The sequence below is a fragment of the Ipomoea nil genome, unplaced genomic scaffold (assembly GCF_001879475.1).
Source record: "Ipomoea nil cultivar Tokyo-kokei standard unplaced genomic scaffold, Asagao_1.1 scaffold2704, whole genome shotgun sequence".
NCBI classification, from domain to species: domain Eukaryota; kingdom Viridiplantae; phylum Streptophyta; class Magnoliopsida; order Solanales; family Convolvulaceae; genus Ipomoea; species Ipomoea nil.
In genome coordinates, this window is record NW_017619132.1 from 1263295 (window position 1) to 1277922 (window position 14628).

Here is a 14628-nt window from a genome sequence, read left to right on the forward strand (position 1 = left end):
TTTTAAAAAAAAAAAAAAAAGGAGGAGATAACAGTGCCGTTAGGCACTGTTACCCGTGTCCAGCAAGCATGCTGGACACGCGTCCAACGCATAACGATTGGGTTGAGAAAGTATATGAACAGATACTACAATGTAATAGGGCCAGTAACATTCAAACAAAAAAAAAAATAACATTTCACATATTTGGGTGTTATAATATCGAAATGAAACTACAATGTATACAAAATGAAACTGAATAACAGAGTTACTTTTTGCGCGAAACGGCGCAAAACAGATTGCGTTTTTTTTCATTAAATAAAACGATGTCGTTTTGACGCGCAGTGCATACTCGATTATGCACCGCGGTGCACGATTTAATTTGCCATTATACTGTGAACCGTAAACTATGATCAATATTGTAAGGATGTTTGATTTGATTATTGTGATTTTTTTACAGAATAAAAGTAGTTAAACTATGTTAGCACGACAGGTTCAAAATCCATTTGTTTTGTACGGTTGTTGATGACATATGACTTTAGGGGGAATAGTTTTGTTAAACATGTGAAACACAAATCAAACTACTAACACTAGCCACAAACGGTGTTTTGATGGGTCCTATGAAGGGACTCTTGAATCAACACTAGCCACAAACGACGTCAATCCGGACCGTCATTTTCGAAATTTGGTCTCCCATCCTTCAACTTTTGATTAATTCCACACTTGCTCTTAGTCTTTCTATTTTGAACCCTAAAAATAATACCCATTACTGCTTCTCCTTTAAAAACCGATAAAAAAAGTTAATCGTGAAATTTGTCTCAACTGATCTACATACCTCAATCTCTCCAATTGCTTGTATATATAATAACACCTACAACAAGGTCAAATTTCTACCATTCAAATCTTGTACTCAGTATCAACTAAAAAAACAAACTTTATAGACTTATGTTGGATTGGTTGACTATCTGAGTTTTGTTTCGTGACATGCTTATAATCCTTTTATGAGAATAGATACACCTGTTAAATAGAAAATATTAAGCTACTTCGACTCTTAACTTTTACTTCATCTCTCAAAATTTTGGATGTCAATATTTTTTCTTGAGATTCACTTGATTAAGATAACTTATCATCTCTTGTCATATCAGGGAGTAAAAGTAAGGAATTGAAATATAGATAGAGAGTCCATGTAGTAAAACTCCCAGTTAAATTTTAATTTAGTCACGTGAGAGGTCATGAGATCGAGTCTCAATGGAGGCGTTGTTGACTCTTTGTGCTTCATTAAGTTGAGAAAGTATATTTGAAGAGATACTACAATGTAATAGAGTCAGTAACATTTAAAAAAATGAGAAGTTTTAATTTGCCTTTATGGCTACTATACAATCATTTTTTTATTACAAAGGAAGGGGGCCTCCCACATAAGGGAGCAATCTGATACTAGTGGACCACAAGCCACCGGTGGCTACTATACAATCATGAAATATCATTTATTTATATTCTTTTATTTTATTCCTTTCTTAATTTAATGAAGGTAGTGTTTCTCAAACGTTGGACATAATGTGCTAGTTATTAATACATGTGTGTTAGACGAAGATTGCATGCATATCTAATGTAAAAATTTACTATTTATCAAGGTTGAAAAAATCGCTAGACGTCTGGGGACCGCCTAGGCGGGCGCCTAGAGTAATTAATCGGCGCCAAGAGCGCCTAGGTGGCCGATTGCCTAGCGCAATCGGCACTTAAGTCTGATTTTTGCAACACTGCTATTTATACACATGAAATATTTTGATAGTTAGGTTCGATCAATAAGAGAAGAGTTTCTTTGCCACTCACCATAATCTCTAATGTGTTGGTCTTATGTTAATTCAACACGTGTCTTGATTTATAGTGTTCTATATAATTATTTATGAGCCAAGTTGCAAAATTCTTAGGATTAATAACATTTGTATTATTAAACTTATTATCTTCAAGAGTGTTAACTAGTTATTTTGCTAGTATGTTGAAATTCAAATTTTTTGTTGGATACACAAATATTTAAGCAAGAAAAGGGAGAAAATTAAAGTGAAAAATCCACAAGAGGTGTTTGGTCAAACCATAAAATATGAGGGGAGTATGTATGGGCAACTTAGTCGGTCATATGAGGGAAATTTTAGAGCAATGATCCAGGATCGAGTCTCACCGGCGATAGTAAATAAAGGTCTAGTCTTTGTCGGGCCATTGGGGAGAAAAGTAGATAAACAAAAGTAGAGGGGGTCTCCTTATAATTTTAAAAAATTTCGAATCGTCCAAACCAATAACAGCCCAGCAATAGATCTGGTGCTTTCAGCCACACAAATTAGAAATTAGATACGCTCTTCACACGTGGCAGTATGGCAGACCATAAACTACAAAACCTTGCTCCTCACGTGGACTTGGGACCCACGCCCACTCTCAAACCATTCCTCCCAAAGTCCCCTCCCTTTGTTTCTCTCTCTACAATTTCTCTCTCTACTCTGTGTCGCCCCCTCCGAAAAGCCCTCTGCTCTGCAGGCTAAATCCCCGGCGAGCTCAGTTATCGGAAAAATTACCGTAATTGTCTGCTGTAAAATCCCGGAGGAATCGATGCAGTCAAGCGGAGTCGTATCTGGAGTGACCTGAGCAGCCGCGATTTGGCGATGCTTAGGCTAATTCCGGAGCGTTACGTCGGAGACCGTCGCTTTGGAGTTGGAATTTTTTTCCTTTTTTCTTTTTCAGCTATGTTTGATTGGAACGACGAAGAGGTACTCTCTCTCCTTTTTTTTTTTTTTTTTTTTTTAGATTTTTTTTTATATTTTATACATTTTTGCATTTGCGAAAATCCTGCTTCGCTTACGAAGTTTCGATTCGATTGTATGAAAGGTAAATAAGTCACCAAAAAAAAAAAAAGGCAAAGAAAGAAGAAAATCAGAGGTTGTTTCGCGAACTATCCATCTTTTAGCCTGTTATATTTAATATTTATATTTATTTGATGTTTTAGCTCTCAAAGAAAAGTATGAAACGGAATTGTAGCAATTAAGTTTAGGATTTAGGAATAATTTGGCAAGTCATCATAAGTACATCTGTATATGGTGTTAATGGAAACCAGTTTCACTACAGAATTACAGTATGTAACTTGAGAGCTTATGGATGTTACAGATTGAGGAGAGCATTTCAAGCTCTCAAAAAGAGAATTGTATCATTTAAATTGGATAGTCTAATTTTTTGCTTTTTTTTTTTTTTTTTTTAAAACACTCATAATTCTTTACAAGTAGTATATGCTCTATATTTTCTCAATCTTTTTATGTCCAAAGAATCAATGCGTGCACCACTGTGGTTTGATCCGGTTACCACCCATTTTCTATACTTTCTCAATCTTTTTCATCCCATAGAATCAATGCCCTCACTACTGTGTTCGATCCTGCGACCACCAATTTGGAATGATATCACACTACATAGTAGTTGGCGCTTCTCTTATTTCTTAGTTCAGGTAGGTTTTTATGTATTGCAGTTCCTGCTTCCTACTCATATTTTGCGAGTATCCTCCCTGATCATAGTTTAGATCACATCATAGAACTGTACCTCAAAGGAGAAATGTACCACTTAAGTTGGATAGTCTAGCTTCTTTCTTCTCTCATTTCTTAGTCCAAGTATGTTTTTTTATGCATTGCAGTTCCTGCTTCCTATCCATAGTTAGGTTTATCTTCCCTGGTCATAGTTTAGATCACATTATAGAACTCTACCTCAATTTTGTTGCCCTGGTCAGTGAACTAGAGCATAGTGCATAGGTTCTATGCAGTGTAGCTGGGACAAAACCATGTAGCATACTTCACTTGAAACTTTTGATAGTATGATCAAGACTGCTTGATGTTTCAGAATATGAAACTGTATCTTTGCTTAGTTGTGATCTTTCATTTCTATAACCTCCGTGGCTGACTTGATAATATGCTCAAGACTCTGCTTGATGGTTCACAAGTATGGAAATCTTCTTTTCTCTTCTATTCTGCATATAGGAAGTTTTACTTTCAAATACATTCAGAACTCTATATTAATTTATCGGTTTGTAGCAACCATTTGCAATAGCTATTTTTCCTCATTTCTTCATGCTACAAAAATAATAGTTGTCAGATTTGCTTATTTATCACATTCTGTGAATTCAAGAGTCATCAGGTTATTTGAAGAGCCAAGTCTTATGACTAACACGACACAAAGTGATTAGACTCTTATTGCTTATAGACTTATAAGCTGTTGTAATAATTCCATCATGCTATCTATCTTGTTTTGTGTCTTCTCTCTTTGTCCCATGTTATTTTACTACTTGCTAAAGACATATAGCTTCTGCATTATTGGTTGGTCCCTTGGTGGTGGCTTCAGATGTTCAAATCTCCATTCCCTACGTCTTCAAACGTTCAAAACTCTATTTCCTGCTGATTCTGATGCTCTGAAATCTGAATCCAATTTTGTAGTCCAAATTCCAAGATTCAACCTCTAAATGCTATAAAGAAAAATAAGATGATATTTTGCTGCACGTTTTTTTTCTTCTGCTGTCATGCTTGTACTTGTGCATGTGCATGTGCATGCTAATGTCTGCTAGGCAGCGATTTGGACAATGCCCATTCTATCTTCTGTATATTTACCTTCAGATGGTTATTTGTAAATCTCTATTTGTGCTGTAACAATTCTTCATTTTATTTTTATTCAGTTAACAAACATAATATGGGGTGAGACTGGGGAAAGTGATGATCATATAGTTCCATATCCAGATGAAAGTGATGGAAAACCTCCAGCTTCACACAGGGATAGTGTCAAGGAGGAATGGGATCTTGAAGCTTCAAATGTTAAGCTGGGTGATCAGAAGAAACCTGCACCCAAAAGTGGTTTTGATATTAAGTTAGAAAGCAGCTCCAAACATGCAACGGATGAAGCTCTTCCTGCGCTGGCATTTGGTAAGGACTTGTGGCCCGACCTATCCTTATCAAACACTACGAAAATGGATCAAGGTTCCTCATGCAAAGAAACAACTAATGATGTAACAGAAATTTCCAAACATGAAGGTGCAACATCTTTCTTTTCCAGAGTAAACACTTCAAAAATTTCTTTATTGTTTTCATTTTACTTTAGATGCTTTTAGCAGATGGGACAGCTCAACCAGGAATCAATTCTGAGATTTTTCAAAAGCAGAAAGTGGATGGGGAGCAAAGCGACTTTATTGATTATGGTTGGGATAATATAGGAAGTTTTGATGACCTCGATAAGATCTTTAGGTAATGGAGAATCTAAATACAAAATATTCATTTTTGTTATCGAAAATGCTTGCCCTTAATCTTCTTAAAATTATACTTTGCTTATATAAAGTACTGATCTCATTTACCACTGCTGCATGGCCACTGAACACCTGTTTATATAAATGTAGAAGGTGGAGTTATTAAAAAAAACTGTTGTTAGATATTTCTCTATGCTTGTGTAATGCTTGAATGCTTGATCCCATCTTATTTTCTACATCAGCAATCCTTTCAGCATTAGATCCAAATAGGAACTATATACATTGATTTCTGAAATACAGAGTAACTGTTAAAATGTATAATGCAATTAAACTGTTGAAGCCATTTAACTTTGGCCTCTCCTTTTACATACAGTATGATTGCTGTACTAAATTAGTAAGATGATATTTGAATTCTCCATCTCCTGCTTTTCAATATTAACAATACTTGAAGATGATACAACTTGAGAGTCTTCTTTTCTTATCATCTGGTGCCAACTGAGCATGGACTATATTTGGTTATGTCAGCTTGCATTGATGTTCTTCATCTGACTCAATATCCTCACAAGTGATATTTTGCAGCAATGACGATCCAATATTTGGACATACAAGCCTTTCTAATACCGAGGAACTATGGTCATCTTCCAAGGATCTTACAAGCAGTCCTGATAAATCTATTCCCATGTCTATTGACTCTCCAAGTTTGGGGCTCGGAGCACTCAGAAGTACATCAGAAAAATTTGAGACTAAAGCAGAATACATGCTAGACCAAAACCAGCCTTTTGCCAGAGCCTATGGTGAAGTGAATAATATCACACCAAATGTTTCAGAGACTTTACATGCATATGCTGGAGGCAAAAATTTTCCCATTATGAAGGAAAAGGTGCAAGCAAATGATATGCTGTTATTTTAAACCAAATTTCTAACCCTCCCCCCCCCCCCCCCCCCCCCCCCAAATCTAAGAATCAATTCTCACTCATGCATTGGTTTTGACAGACAGCTTTGGAGATGGTTGGGAAACCCCCAGCATTCAGTTTGCAGCTTGACACTGGAATTGCTGGAATACCTAATCAACCGACAGGCAAGGTATTTTCTCTTTTCCCTTCACTTTGCATAATGCCTACAAGAATGAGCTAATACATTTAGTAACTTCTTTTATTAATAGAAATTATGGAATTTCTTTTACCCTTCCCTTTTGTTAGTTTGGTAAGTTTTTTTACTGGGTTTAATTACAAAATTTACCTGGTTCATCATATTCATGTCTGCAAAGGGTGATTGCAGTTAAAAGTTTTCTGCAAGCCAGTTCTAGTTTGTTGTGTGACCCTATTTCTCATCAATTGATTTTTTATTTTTTTTTCATGATGGTTTTTGTTAGTACAGTTACTTTGGTTTTTATTTACACTGTGGCCAACATCTCTTATAGATGTATGAGGCTTCTCCCCTGTCCTTTTCCACCTTTTTTCTTTTAGAAGCGCTTGCTTCTCACAAATACTTAATGTCCCTACATCTGCTTTGACCTAAATCATGCCGAACAGAGTCCTGAAACCCTACATTTGGATGTGTGGGAATACCAGAAATGTTGGGATGTACAAAAGAAGTGAACTGGTGTTGGAACTGGCGTATACCAGCATGTCTTCAGTGCTCCCAAGTCCCAACATAGAAGTCTTTTTTTCATTCTCTAGTCTTAATCTTTGAACTTAGACCTTTTAGGAAGGTGTACTTGAGAAGTGCCTATATTCACAAACACTAACCTAAATGGGAATCACAATTGGAGTTGAAAATCTATGGTTTCATATAACACATTAGCACATCAAAGATCAAACAATAAAAAACAAATACTAGTATACTACATTAAAGTATACATGCAGCTGTTGCGTACAATTATTTCCATTGCAATTTTTGTTTTTGAACATCAGAGTGTTGCTCTAGTTCATTTCATTTGTACAGGAGAACTGTCAAAAGAGACCATTGAAAGGTCGAATTAAATCAGAAGAACAGAGTCAAATCAGTCAGCTGCAGGATATATGCGGATCTTGGTCGCCGTCCATGAACCAACTAAATAGCCACTACATATCAGTGAACCAGCATTGTCCACCTGTTGGCATTCCTCAGCCAAGGCATCTTCGAGTACCTCAGTCTTTGCAGTATAAGCAATATCCTGGCCACATGTTAGCTTCTTCTGTGTCTGGGGATTTTTCAAATCAGTATCCCATGCCTGCTTTAACACAGTTCCATGCCGGTCAGGGTTGTCATCAATCCATCACTTCAGGCTATGATGCTTCTCCTAGGAGTATAAATACTCTAAACAAGTCATCTGATGCACCTTCAAAAAGTTTGATGATGACGCCTCAGGAGAAAATTGAAAAATTAAGGAGGCGGCAGCAGATGAGGGCAATGCTTGCAATCCAGAGGCAGCAGCAACAGTTTGGCAATCAAGTCTTATCTACAGACCATTCTATGACGGAAGGAGGGAATGTTGAAGTTGAAGAAAACCTTTGCACTATTCCCACTCTAGACCCAAACTCACCTTTGGAACAGAATGATTCCAACACAGTTGGCATTGCAGTTGAAGATCGTTCAATGGAGGAATCAGTGCTTTATCGTCTTCAGGACATCATCTCAAAGGTTGTTGTATGTTAGATACTTGAAGTTCTTCTAGCCTCTTTGTTACAGGCACACACATTACTAAACCAATGGTGTTTATTCAGCTGGATATCCGCATTAGACTCTGCATCCGAGACAGCTTGTTTCGACTGGCTCAAAGTGCAGCACAAAGGCGGCATGCTAATGACACAAGCAGCGCAAACAAGGGCAGCAGAGAAATGGTTCCCAACAATGAAGAAATAAATAGTAACAGGTTTGTGATAAAATGCAGTTTTGTTATGAAAAGTTTAAAACCGTGATCCATGTGAGTCCAGAGAAATTGTTATTTTTCTGCTCAGTGCTGCAACTATATGTACTCACTTCATTATTTATTTATGGAAACTTCACAGGATTGCTAGACTGCCCAATGTAGAGACTGAAACTAATCCAATAGACCGAACTGTTGCTCATTTGCTCTTCCATCAACCCATGGACCTATCAACAAAAGTTGCAGAAATGCCTGAGTCACAACTTTCAGATAAGCTCTACTATGAAAGCAAAGCAACTTGTTCAATGAGCTTGCCAACGAGGAATCTGCCCCCGAGTTCTGAAAGTCATCATGTTATATCTCCTCATGGCGTAAAAACTCCTAGTTCCTATCCTGAAGGGGAGCAACCCCAAAACAGCCCCTGCTTGGAGGCTTCTGAGAATGCATCAAACAATGAAGCTGCAGACAGCGGAGTAGTACGGATCGAACCCTCCATATGAACCAATGCTATATACCGCCTAATACAAGGGTAATTCCTTCCTTTATCACTTAGTCATGTTAATGCACCCACCTGTTAATCTCCGGGCTGGTTCACTAGTAATGTAGAACTATCCTTTCCTTGTCAGCCAACTGGATACAGATTCAAGATGATTGTACATTTATACTAGAGGAGACCCCATACCATGTCCGCAAGAAGTCCCCCCAAGTCATGTCTGCGACGCTGCAATTCATGTGCTAATCCTGTTTTCCCCAGAAACTATCCACTCCAGACTTGGAATAAATATTTACTACCAGTGATAATTCTATAATGTTGGAAAGGTCTGAAATATTGAAGGTACTACTAAACTTCAAATAAGTAAGGCCTGACTTTGTATATCTACTTTCCCTTCAAAGTTACTTTCTCTCTCTACTCTCATTCGTATGTGCTATGACTAAATTTGTGCACTTGGGGGCGTTTGGTTCACGGAATCTTGGATTACCCCACGTAATAGGATTACTTTCAAGAAGGTAATGTGAGATTTTGAGAATGTAAAATTACCTAATGTGTTTTGTTTGGATTGTATAATATAATATTACCTTGTTTGGTTAAGGGTTATATTGTATAATGTGTGTTATACACTTAGGTATGTCATATGTGGTTACTTTAAACATTAATTACATACACATTGAATATCATTATTGTTTGATTTACTGATTGACTTTTGGGGATGGGAAAATTTACAGTGTCGATAGTATTATATACAATTATGTATATACTTTTGTTGTTGTTGTATTGGATGCTTTTAGTATTGATATCAATAGTAATTAATACAATCAAGTATATCATACACAGTTGTACTCAATATTATTGGCACTGACTAAAATTTCATGAAGAAAGTATTATTCATATAAGCTCAAAAATGTAAAGCCCATTAATTGCTAATCTGAACAAAGACCAATGGTTAAATTATTGTGTGGACCATGAATATCAGGTATACTGAAGGTATATTATATAAAATATGTATTAAAAATGTATCTTACATATGTAAATAATGTACTTTTAGTATATTAAAAATATATTTTTTATTTATGATTCACACAATAATGATTGAGACCAATGGGATTGGGTTAAGGTTCTATCGAAATGGCCCAAACTTCATAGTTGTCCATTCAAACTATGGCCCAAATAATGGGCCTTGTCTGGCTTCGTCACCGTCTTCAACCGAACACCACAGTACGTTGATAACGTGGAGAGAAGAGCAACTTACGATGTTCGATCGGCGTCGCAGCGGTCTCGCAGGCAGAAGGTTTCTGTGAAGAATGGCGGAGTTGGTTGAGGAGCGGCGTAAATTGAGACGTCTTTCTAAGGAAAGCCACCCGACGACGGCGTCGGAGCTGGAAGCGGCTCCGTACTACTGCTACTCTCGTCATGATATTAACAACCTCGATGACGGCTGTCTCATGCATATCTTCAGCTTCCTTTCTCCTATCCCAGGTATCTATGCATACCAATTCTCCTTTCGCATACCTGCACACTCTCCAAAAGCACCAACTTCCATTAAAACCACAAGCTTTGAAGTTTTCATTTCTTAATTATCATCGTCAATTGAATTGAGCTAGTGAGCTACGCAAATCCACTCACTATCTCTATTTTGATGAACTACGATTTGTTTACTGCTCAAATTGTGTAGTTAATTTACGTCTGCGTTCGGGCTCAATTCCCAATTTTGAAACCCTAATAGAGCTGTTGGTGCTTTCCTGTATATAGAGTAACTGTCTGTACTTAGTCTGACCTCGTAATGTAGATGCATGTATGTTGTAATATCATTTCTGTCACAAATTGCTGCTGAGTTTGCAGATCGGTATAACACCGCACTGGTTTGCCACAGATGGCGTTTCCTGGCATGTCACCCGAGGCTTTGGCTGCGAGTTGACCGTTCCGTGAGAGATTCATCTCTACCTGGGATTTTCCCTAACATTGAGACAGCTGTCTCTTCTGCAAGGTTAGCAGCACCCCAATTGAAAGTATTTTACTCCCTGGAATTATATGCACCACAATCTAATGTCTGCTTAGTGGCTGAATGCTTTACAGACCTGGGGACACCATTCTGATTGCTGGTGGCGGAAGTCATCGTGTATCAAATATTCAGATTAAAAAGCCACTATGCCTGGTAATTTAGAATTTTCAGTAATAATTGATTTAAACAGATTTAGTCCCTAACTTCTTAGCAAAGTGCCCAAGTGATGAATTTGGTTCCTAGGGTTTTTGTTTCCCTAGTCTTAGGGACCAAATCTAAGAACCCAGGAACTAAATTTATATTGTGAATAACTGAGGAACTTAATTATATCATGGCATAGCAGTGTTTTTTTTTTTTCCTCTTTGTATTTATTATTATTGCTGTTTAGTTTTTTGTTTTTTTTTTTTTTTTTTTTTTTTTCAAGTCTCACTTTATGTGCTGGGCATTGTTATTGAAAGTTTTTCTTCTTGATTTCAATTAGGGAATTTCAAATTTGTATCATCTGAATAGAATCACAAAAATTACTTCTATTGCATTTTATGGTCAAATTGTTAAGTAGTCCCCTTTTTGCATTGTGGAACAACTATACCTATACAAGCCTGAGGCATTGAATGAATTAAATGGAGTTATCAAACACCCCCCTAGTCACCATTAATTGTTTCAATTCAATATATATGTTGATCTTGCTACTCAAGAAACTGCTTGAAAGTGTATCAAATCATCTCCAATAAATGTGTTATAACCTACACAAATGGAAATGTTCTAAAATGCAGGCATATCTCTTCTCTCTCCACTTTTCTTGTTTTAGGAGGGAGGGGTTTGGATAGTATTTAGTAAACCATCAATGCGTTGAATAATACTAAAACAAGTGGTATCTTGATCCATAATTCCATATAGAATAGAAAGGAAAGAAATTTCCGTTCATATAGTATTTTCCTTTTGCTGCTTCAATTTTGTTCTACAGATTGGTGCAGGTGAAATTCCTGATGATACAATACTTACTTGCTCCCGTGGTTCAGACAGGTTTGCGAAATCTTCATTAACATAGCAGAATATGTCATACGGGTCATTGAGTCTGTCTTCTCTTGTGAACCTGTTTCCACGTTTTCTTCTTTTGTTTCTCCAGTGCATTGGAGTTCTTGTCCACATGCAAACTAGCCAACCTTACTGTGAGGGCAGAGCTTGGCTGCTGCTTGCTTCATCGGAGTGGAAGATTGACAATCGATGGGTGTATTCTTCAGTGTGAGTCGAACCCATTGGATCATCTGTCCTACGCAATTGTAAGCACTGCCAGTTCCCCGAGAGACCTCCCTACTACACTGAAGACTAACGCTGATAGTGTTTCAGTTTTGCGAACACGAATTGAAGGAGGTGCCAAGGCTGTTCTTACAAGTGGTACACTTACGTTGCAGCAAGTCCGGGTCATATATAGTCGAACATCCCTTTTCTTCTGGTTCAATGTAGAGCAAGATGGCAGTAGTACTCCTCAAGCTCCATCTGGTGAAGTAGTAGTTGGTTAGATGCAAATTTCTTTATTCCATATTTTCTCCCCTTCTCATGTTCTTCTGGCTTGTTAAGCTGGTTGTAATTTAACATTGTTGTATAATTAGTAGAAATAATTTAATGCAAGTTCTTCATGAAAACCTTTCACTGAAATGTAAGCACTGTATATTTTGATGGATTGAAGACATGACATGAACTAACACATTGAAGTGAAAAACATTGTGAGTGAAATTTGTCTTATGACCCTACAATTGTCAGGAAGTAAGCTTTTTAGGTGAAATGTACCTGATTTTAGGATTAAGTAAATCAGTCTATATTGTTCATAGGAGATCGTTTCAGACCAAGATGACCAATAGACAGTTCTCATATAGAATTGAATTTGGAACAATGTAGTTACTAAGTATACTTAGTTGGAAGTTGTCCCGAGTTCATTACTTTTACATTGCACATGTTGCAATTTGCATTCTTGAACCAAAATATGTTCGAATAAACTATCTCGTGAAAAACAAAATATGTTTGGATAAACTTTCTCGTGAAAAGAGTAAAGTAATCAAAATTGTCACCTCGTTAACAATCAGGAGACCAAAACCAAACTAAAACACTAATTTCTCTATATATTATTATGGTGTTTTTGGGCACCAAAGACTGCACAAAACTATGTAACAAATGTTGTCACAACACATCTTTCCGGCTAAACAAAGGCTTCAGTTTCTTTGCTTGTCCAATTCTGCACTGTATACCTTCTTCCACTCTAGAACACAATCTGCCATCTAAGAGCTGCATTTCTCCAGCAGTTTCTAATGCCTTACAAACCAGAGCATAAGTATATTCCCTCGGAATTGATCCTCCTTGCACCAACTCAACAAGCAAATCCCATGCCTCCACTGCCCTTCCAGCTTCACACAGGGCATGAATTACAGGGGTGAAAGAACTATTAGTTGCCACACCATGATTCCCTTCCTGCATTCTTCTCATCATCTCCATAGCTTTATCAGTCTCATTCACTGCACTGTAATATCTAATGAAAGAATTGTACGTAACCCGGTTAGGGGCACAACCCCTTTTCTCCATATCCTCTAACAACTCCAACGCCCTCCCGATTCTGTAGGTTTTGCAGCACCCATTGATCAAGCTGTTGTAGGTCACAACATCGGGGACGAATCCCTTGAACAGCATGAGACGAAAGAAGTGGTTTGCTTCCCACATTCTCCTCCTGATAGCTTTCCTGCATCCAGTTTGCATGGCATATCTGCAAAAAGAACTGATGAGAACAGTGTAAGTGAATGCATCAGGTGGGCACCTAAACCCGGGCAACTCCATTTGCTCCAGTAAAAACTTGGCTTTCTTGAAGTTCCCAACTCTACAAAGGGCATATATGACAGTGTTGTAAGCATGGACATCGGGTCTGCAGTGAAACTGTTTCATCCTGTAAAAGGTGAAGAGTGCTTCGTTTGCCAGCCCTTCCTCTCCCAGGACTTTTATCAAACAGGTAATGGTCGGTGTGGTGACAAGCCCTCTTTTGGACATTTTCTTGAGGAAGTCCAGGAGGAGTTTCAATCCACCTCCGCCTTTCGCAAGAACAACACCCATCTCTCTGCAAGTGAGGTCATTGTGAGTAAAACCGCAACTGGTTTCAACCCAATCAAAAAATTCCAATGCTTTGTCCAGCCCTAGCTGAACTTTCTCGGGGTCCCTGTAAGCCGCCGGACCGAGAACGAGTTTTCCATGGAGAGCCTTGTCGGATTCTTGTCTGAGATTTCTTTGTTTCAGAGGGGAGCGATGGCGGAAGCCGTCCTGGCGGCCAATGGACCTGGGTGACTGGAAAAGGAATCTGGGGATGGAGCGTAGGACCTCAGAAACCGTTTCCACACTCCAAACAGGTCGAGTAGTTGAAGCCGGGGCGATGGCGTCAAACGGCCGGTTTTGAATGATTGCGGCTAAGATTTGATCTGCGACGGCGCTTTGGGAGAAAGAACGGTAGAGTGGTCTTGATAAGAACATGAGTCTCACACAACTTCATCGTCTTTACCGAGGCTCTCCTCCATATAAAGGCCACTGCATATTGCAGAATACTCTCAACCATCTATCTGCATTTGGATTCATTGAATTTAAACAAAAATGGCTATTGGCTATTGGCAACATTGATAAGTTACTATCTTTATTTTGTTTGTCCCAAGAAAATTGTTTGAGCGAGAGTAAAATTAGAGAGTTCATGATCCCGAGTCAGCTATTTAGCAAGACATATGATTCGAGTATGACATGATTGGTCAAGGTAGCAGTCGTGAGCTTTTCATCAAAACATACGATTTGAGCATGACATGATTGATTGAGGCAACAGTTGTAAGCTTTTCAGCAAGACATACGATTCAAGGATGACATGATTGATCAAGGCAGCAGTTGTGAACTTTTCAGCAAGACATACAATTCGACTATTCGAGCATGACATGATTGATCGAGGCAGCAGTCATCAACTAATTGGAATATGAAGGTGGCGGGCAGTTAGCTGATTATGTGTAATCAAGGCATGGGGAGGGGAATTATGCAAGGTT

The 14628-nt window shown here is 38.0% G+C and overlaps 3 protein-coding genes across 8 annotated transcripts; 2 read left to right on the forward strand and 1 right to left on the reverse strand.

Moving 5' to 3' along the window:
* Positions 1 to 2375: 2375 nt before the first annotated feature.
* LOC109156068 (protein LNK2) lies at positions 2376 to 9023 on the forward strand. 5 transcript variants are annotated; one of them, XM_019303869.1, is made up of 9 exons: positions 2376 to 2732; positions 4670 to 5021; positions 5102 to 5231; positions 5810 to 6110; positions 6224 to 6313; positions 7157 to 7852; positions 7936 to 8084; positions 8221 to 8607; positions 8685 to 9023. In XM_019303869.1, exons 1-8 carry the CDS (start codon positions 2628 to 2630, stop codon positions 8576 to 8578), a joined length of 2181 nt encoding a protein of 726 aa, XP_019159414.1. In that variant the 5' UTR covers positions 2376 to 2627; the 3' UTR covers positions 8579 to 8607; positions 8685 to 9023. The 5 variants fall into 5 exon arrangements, with proteins under 5 accessions (XP_019159414.1, XP_019159413.1, XP_019159416.1 ...); XM_019303868.1 differs by having other exon boundaries at positions 8705 to 9023; XM_019303871.1 differs by having other exon boundaries at positions 5089 to 5231; positions 8221 to 9023.
* A 746-nt stretch (positions 9024 to 9769) lies between these two features.
* LOC109155897 (F-box protein SKIP5) lies at positions 9770 to 12293 on the forward strand. 2 transcript variants are annotated; one of them, XM_019303586.1, is made up of 6 exons: positions 9770 to 10053; positions 10417 to 10561; positions 10651 to 10729; positions 11541 to 11599; positions 11703 to 11856; positions 11924 to 12293. In XM_019303586.1, exons 1-6 carry the CDS (start codon positions 9879 to 9881, stop codon positions 12038 to 12040), a joined length of 729 nt encoding a protein of 242 aa, XP_019159131.1. In that variant the 5' UTR covers positions 9770 to 9878; the 3' UTR covers positions 12041 to 12293. The 2 variants fall into 2 exon arrangements, with proteins under 2 accessions (XP_019159131.1, XP_019159130.1); XM_019303585.1 differs by having other exon boundaries at positions 9776 to 10053; positions 11703 to 12264.
* A 366-nt stretch (positions 12294 to 12659) lies between these two features.
* Positions 12660 to 14245, reverse strand: LOC109155894 (pentatricopeptide repeat-containing protein At1g77405). The gene has a single exon (XM_019303580.1). The coding sequence runs from the start codon at positions 14078 to 14080 to the stop codon at positions 12752 to 12754; it is 1329 nt and encodes a 442-aa protein (XP_019159125.1). The 5' UTR covers positions 14081 to 14245; the 3' UTR covers positions 12660 to 12751.
* Between the last annotated feature and the right edge of the window lie 383 nt (positions 14246 to 14628).

What these genes read in the sequence shown, in the direction of transcription:
- LOC109156068 (XM_019303867.1), top strand. Translation starts at nt 2,628, where the DNA reads ATGCTTAGGCTAATTCCGGAGCGTTACGTCGGAGACCGTCGCTTTGGA. An exon ending in TTGATTGGAACGACGAAGAG is followed by an intron (nt 2,733 to 4,669) that starts GTACTCTCTCTC and finishes ATTTTTATTCAG; the next exon opens with TTAACAAACATAATATGGGG. An exon ending in TTCCCATTATGAAGGAAAAG is followed by an intron (nt 6,111 to 6,223) that starts GTGCAAGCAAAT and finishes TGGTTTTGACAG; the next exon opens with ACAGCTTTGGAGATGGTTGG.
- LOC109155897 (XM_019303585.1), top strand. Translation starts at nt 9,879, where the DNA reads ATGGCGGAGTTGGTTGAGGAGCGGCGTAAATTGAGACGTCTTTCTAAG. An exon ending in CTTCCTTTCTCCTATCCCAG is followed by an intron (nt 10,054 to 10,416) that starts GTATCTATGCAT and finishes CTGAGTTTGCAG; the next exon opens with ATCGGTATAACACCGCACTG. An exon ending in TGCTCCCGTGGTTCAGACAG is followed by an intron (nt 11,600 to 11,702) that starts GTTTGCGAAATC and finishes TTGTTTCTCCAG; the next exon opens with TGCATTGGAGTTCTTGTCCA.
- LOC109155894 (XM_019303580.1), bottom strand. Translation starts at nt 14,080, where the DNA reads ATGTTCTTATCAAGACCACTCTACCGTTCTTTCTCCCAAAGCGCCGTC.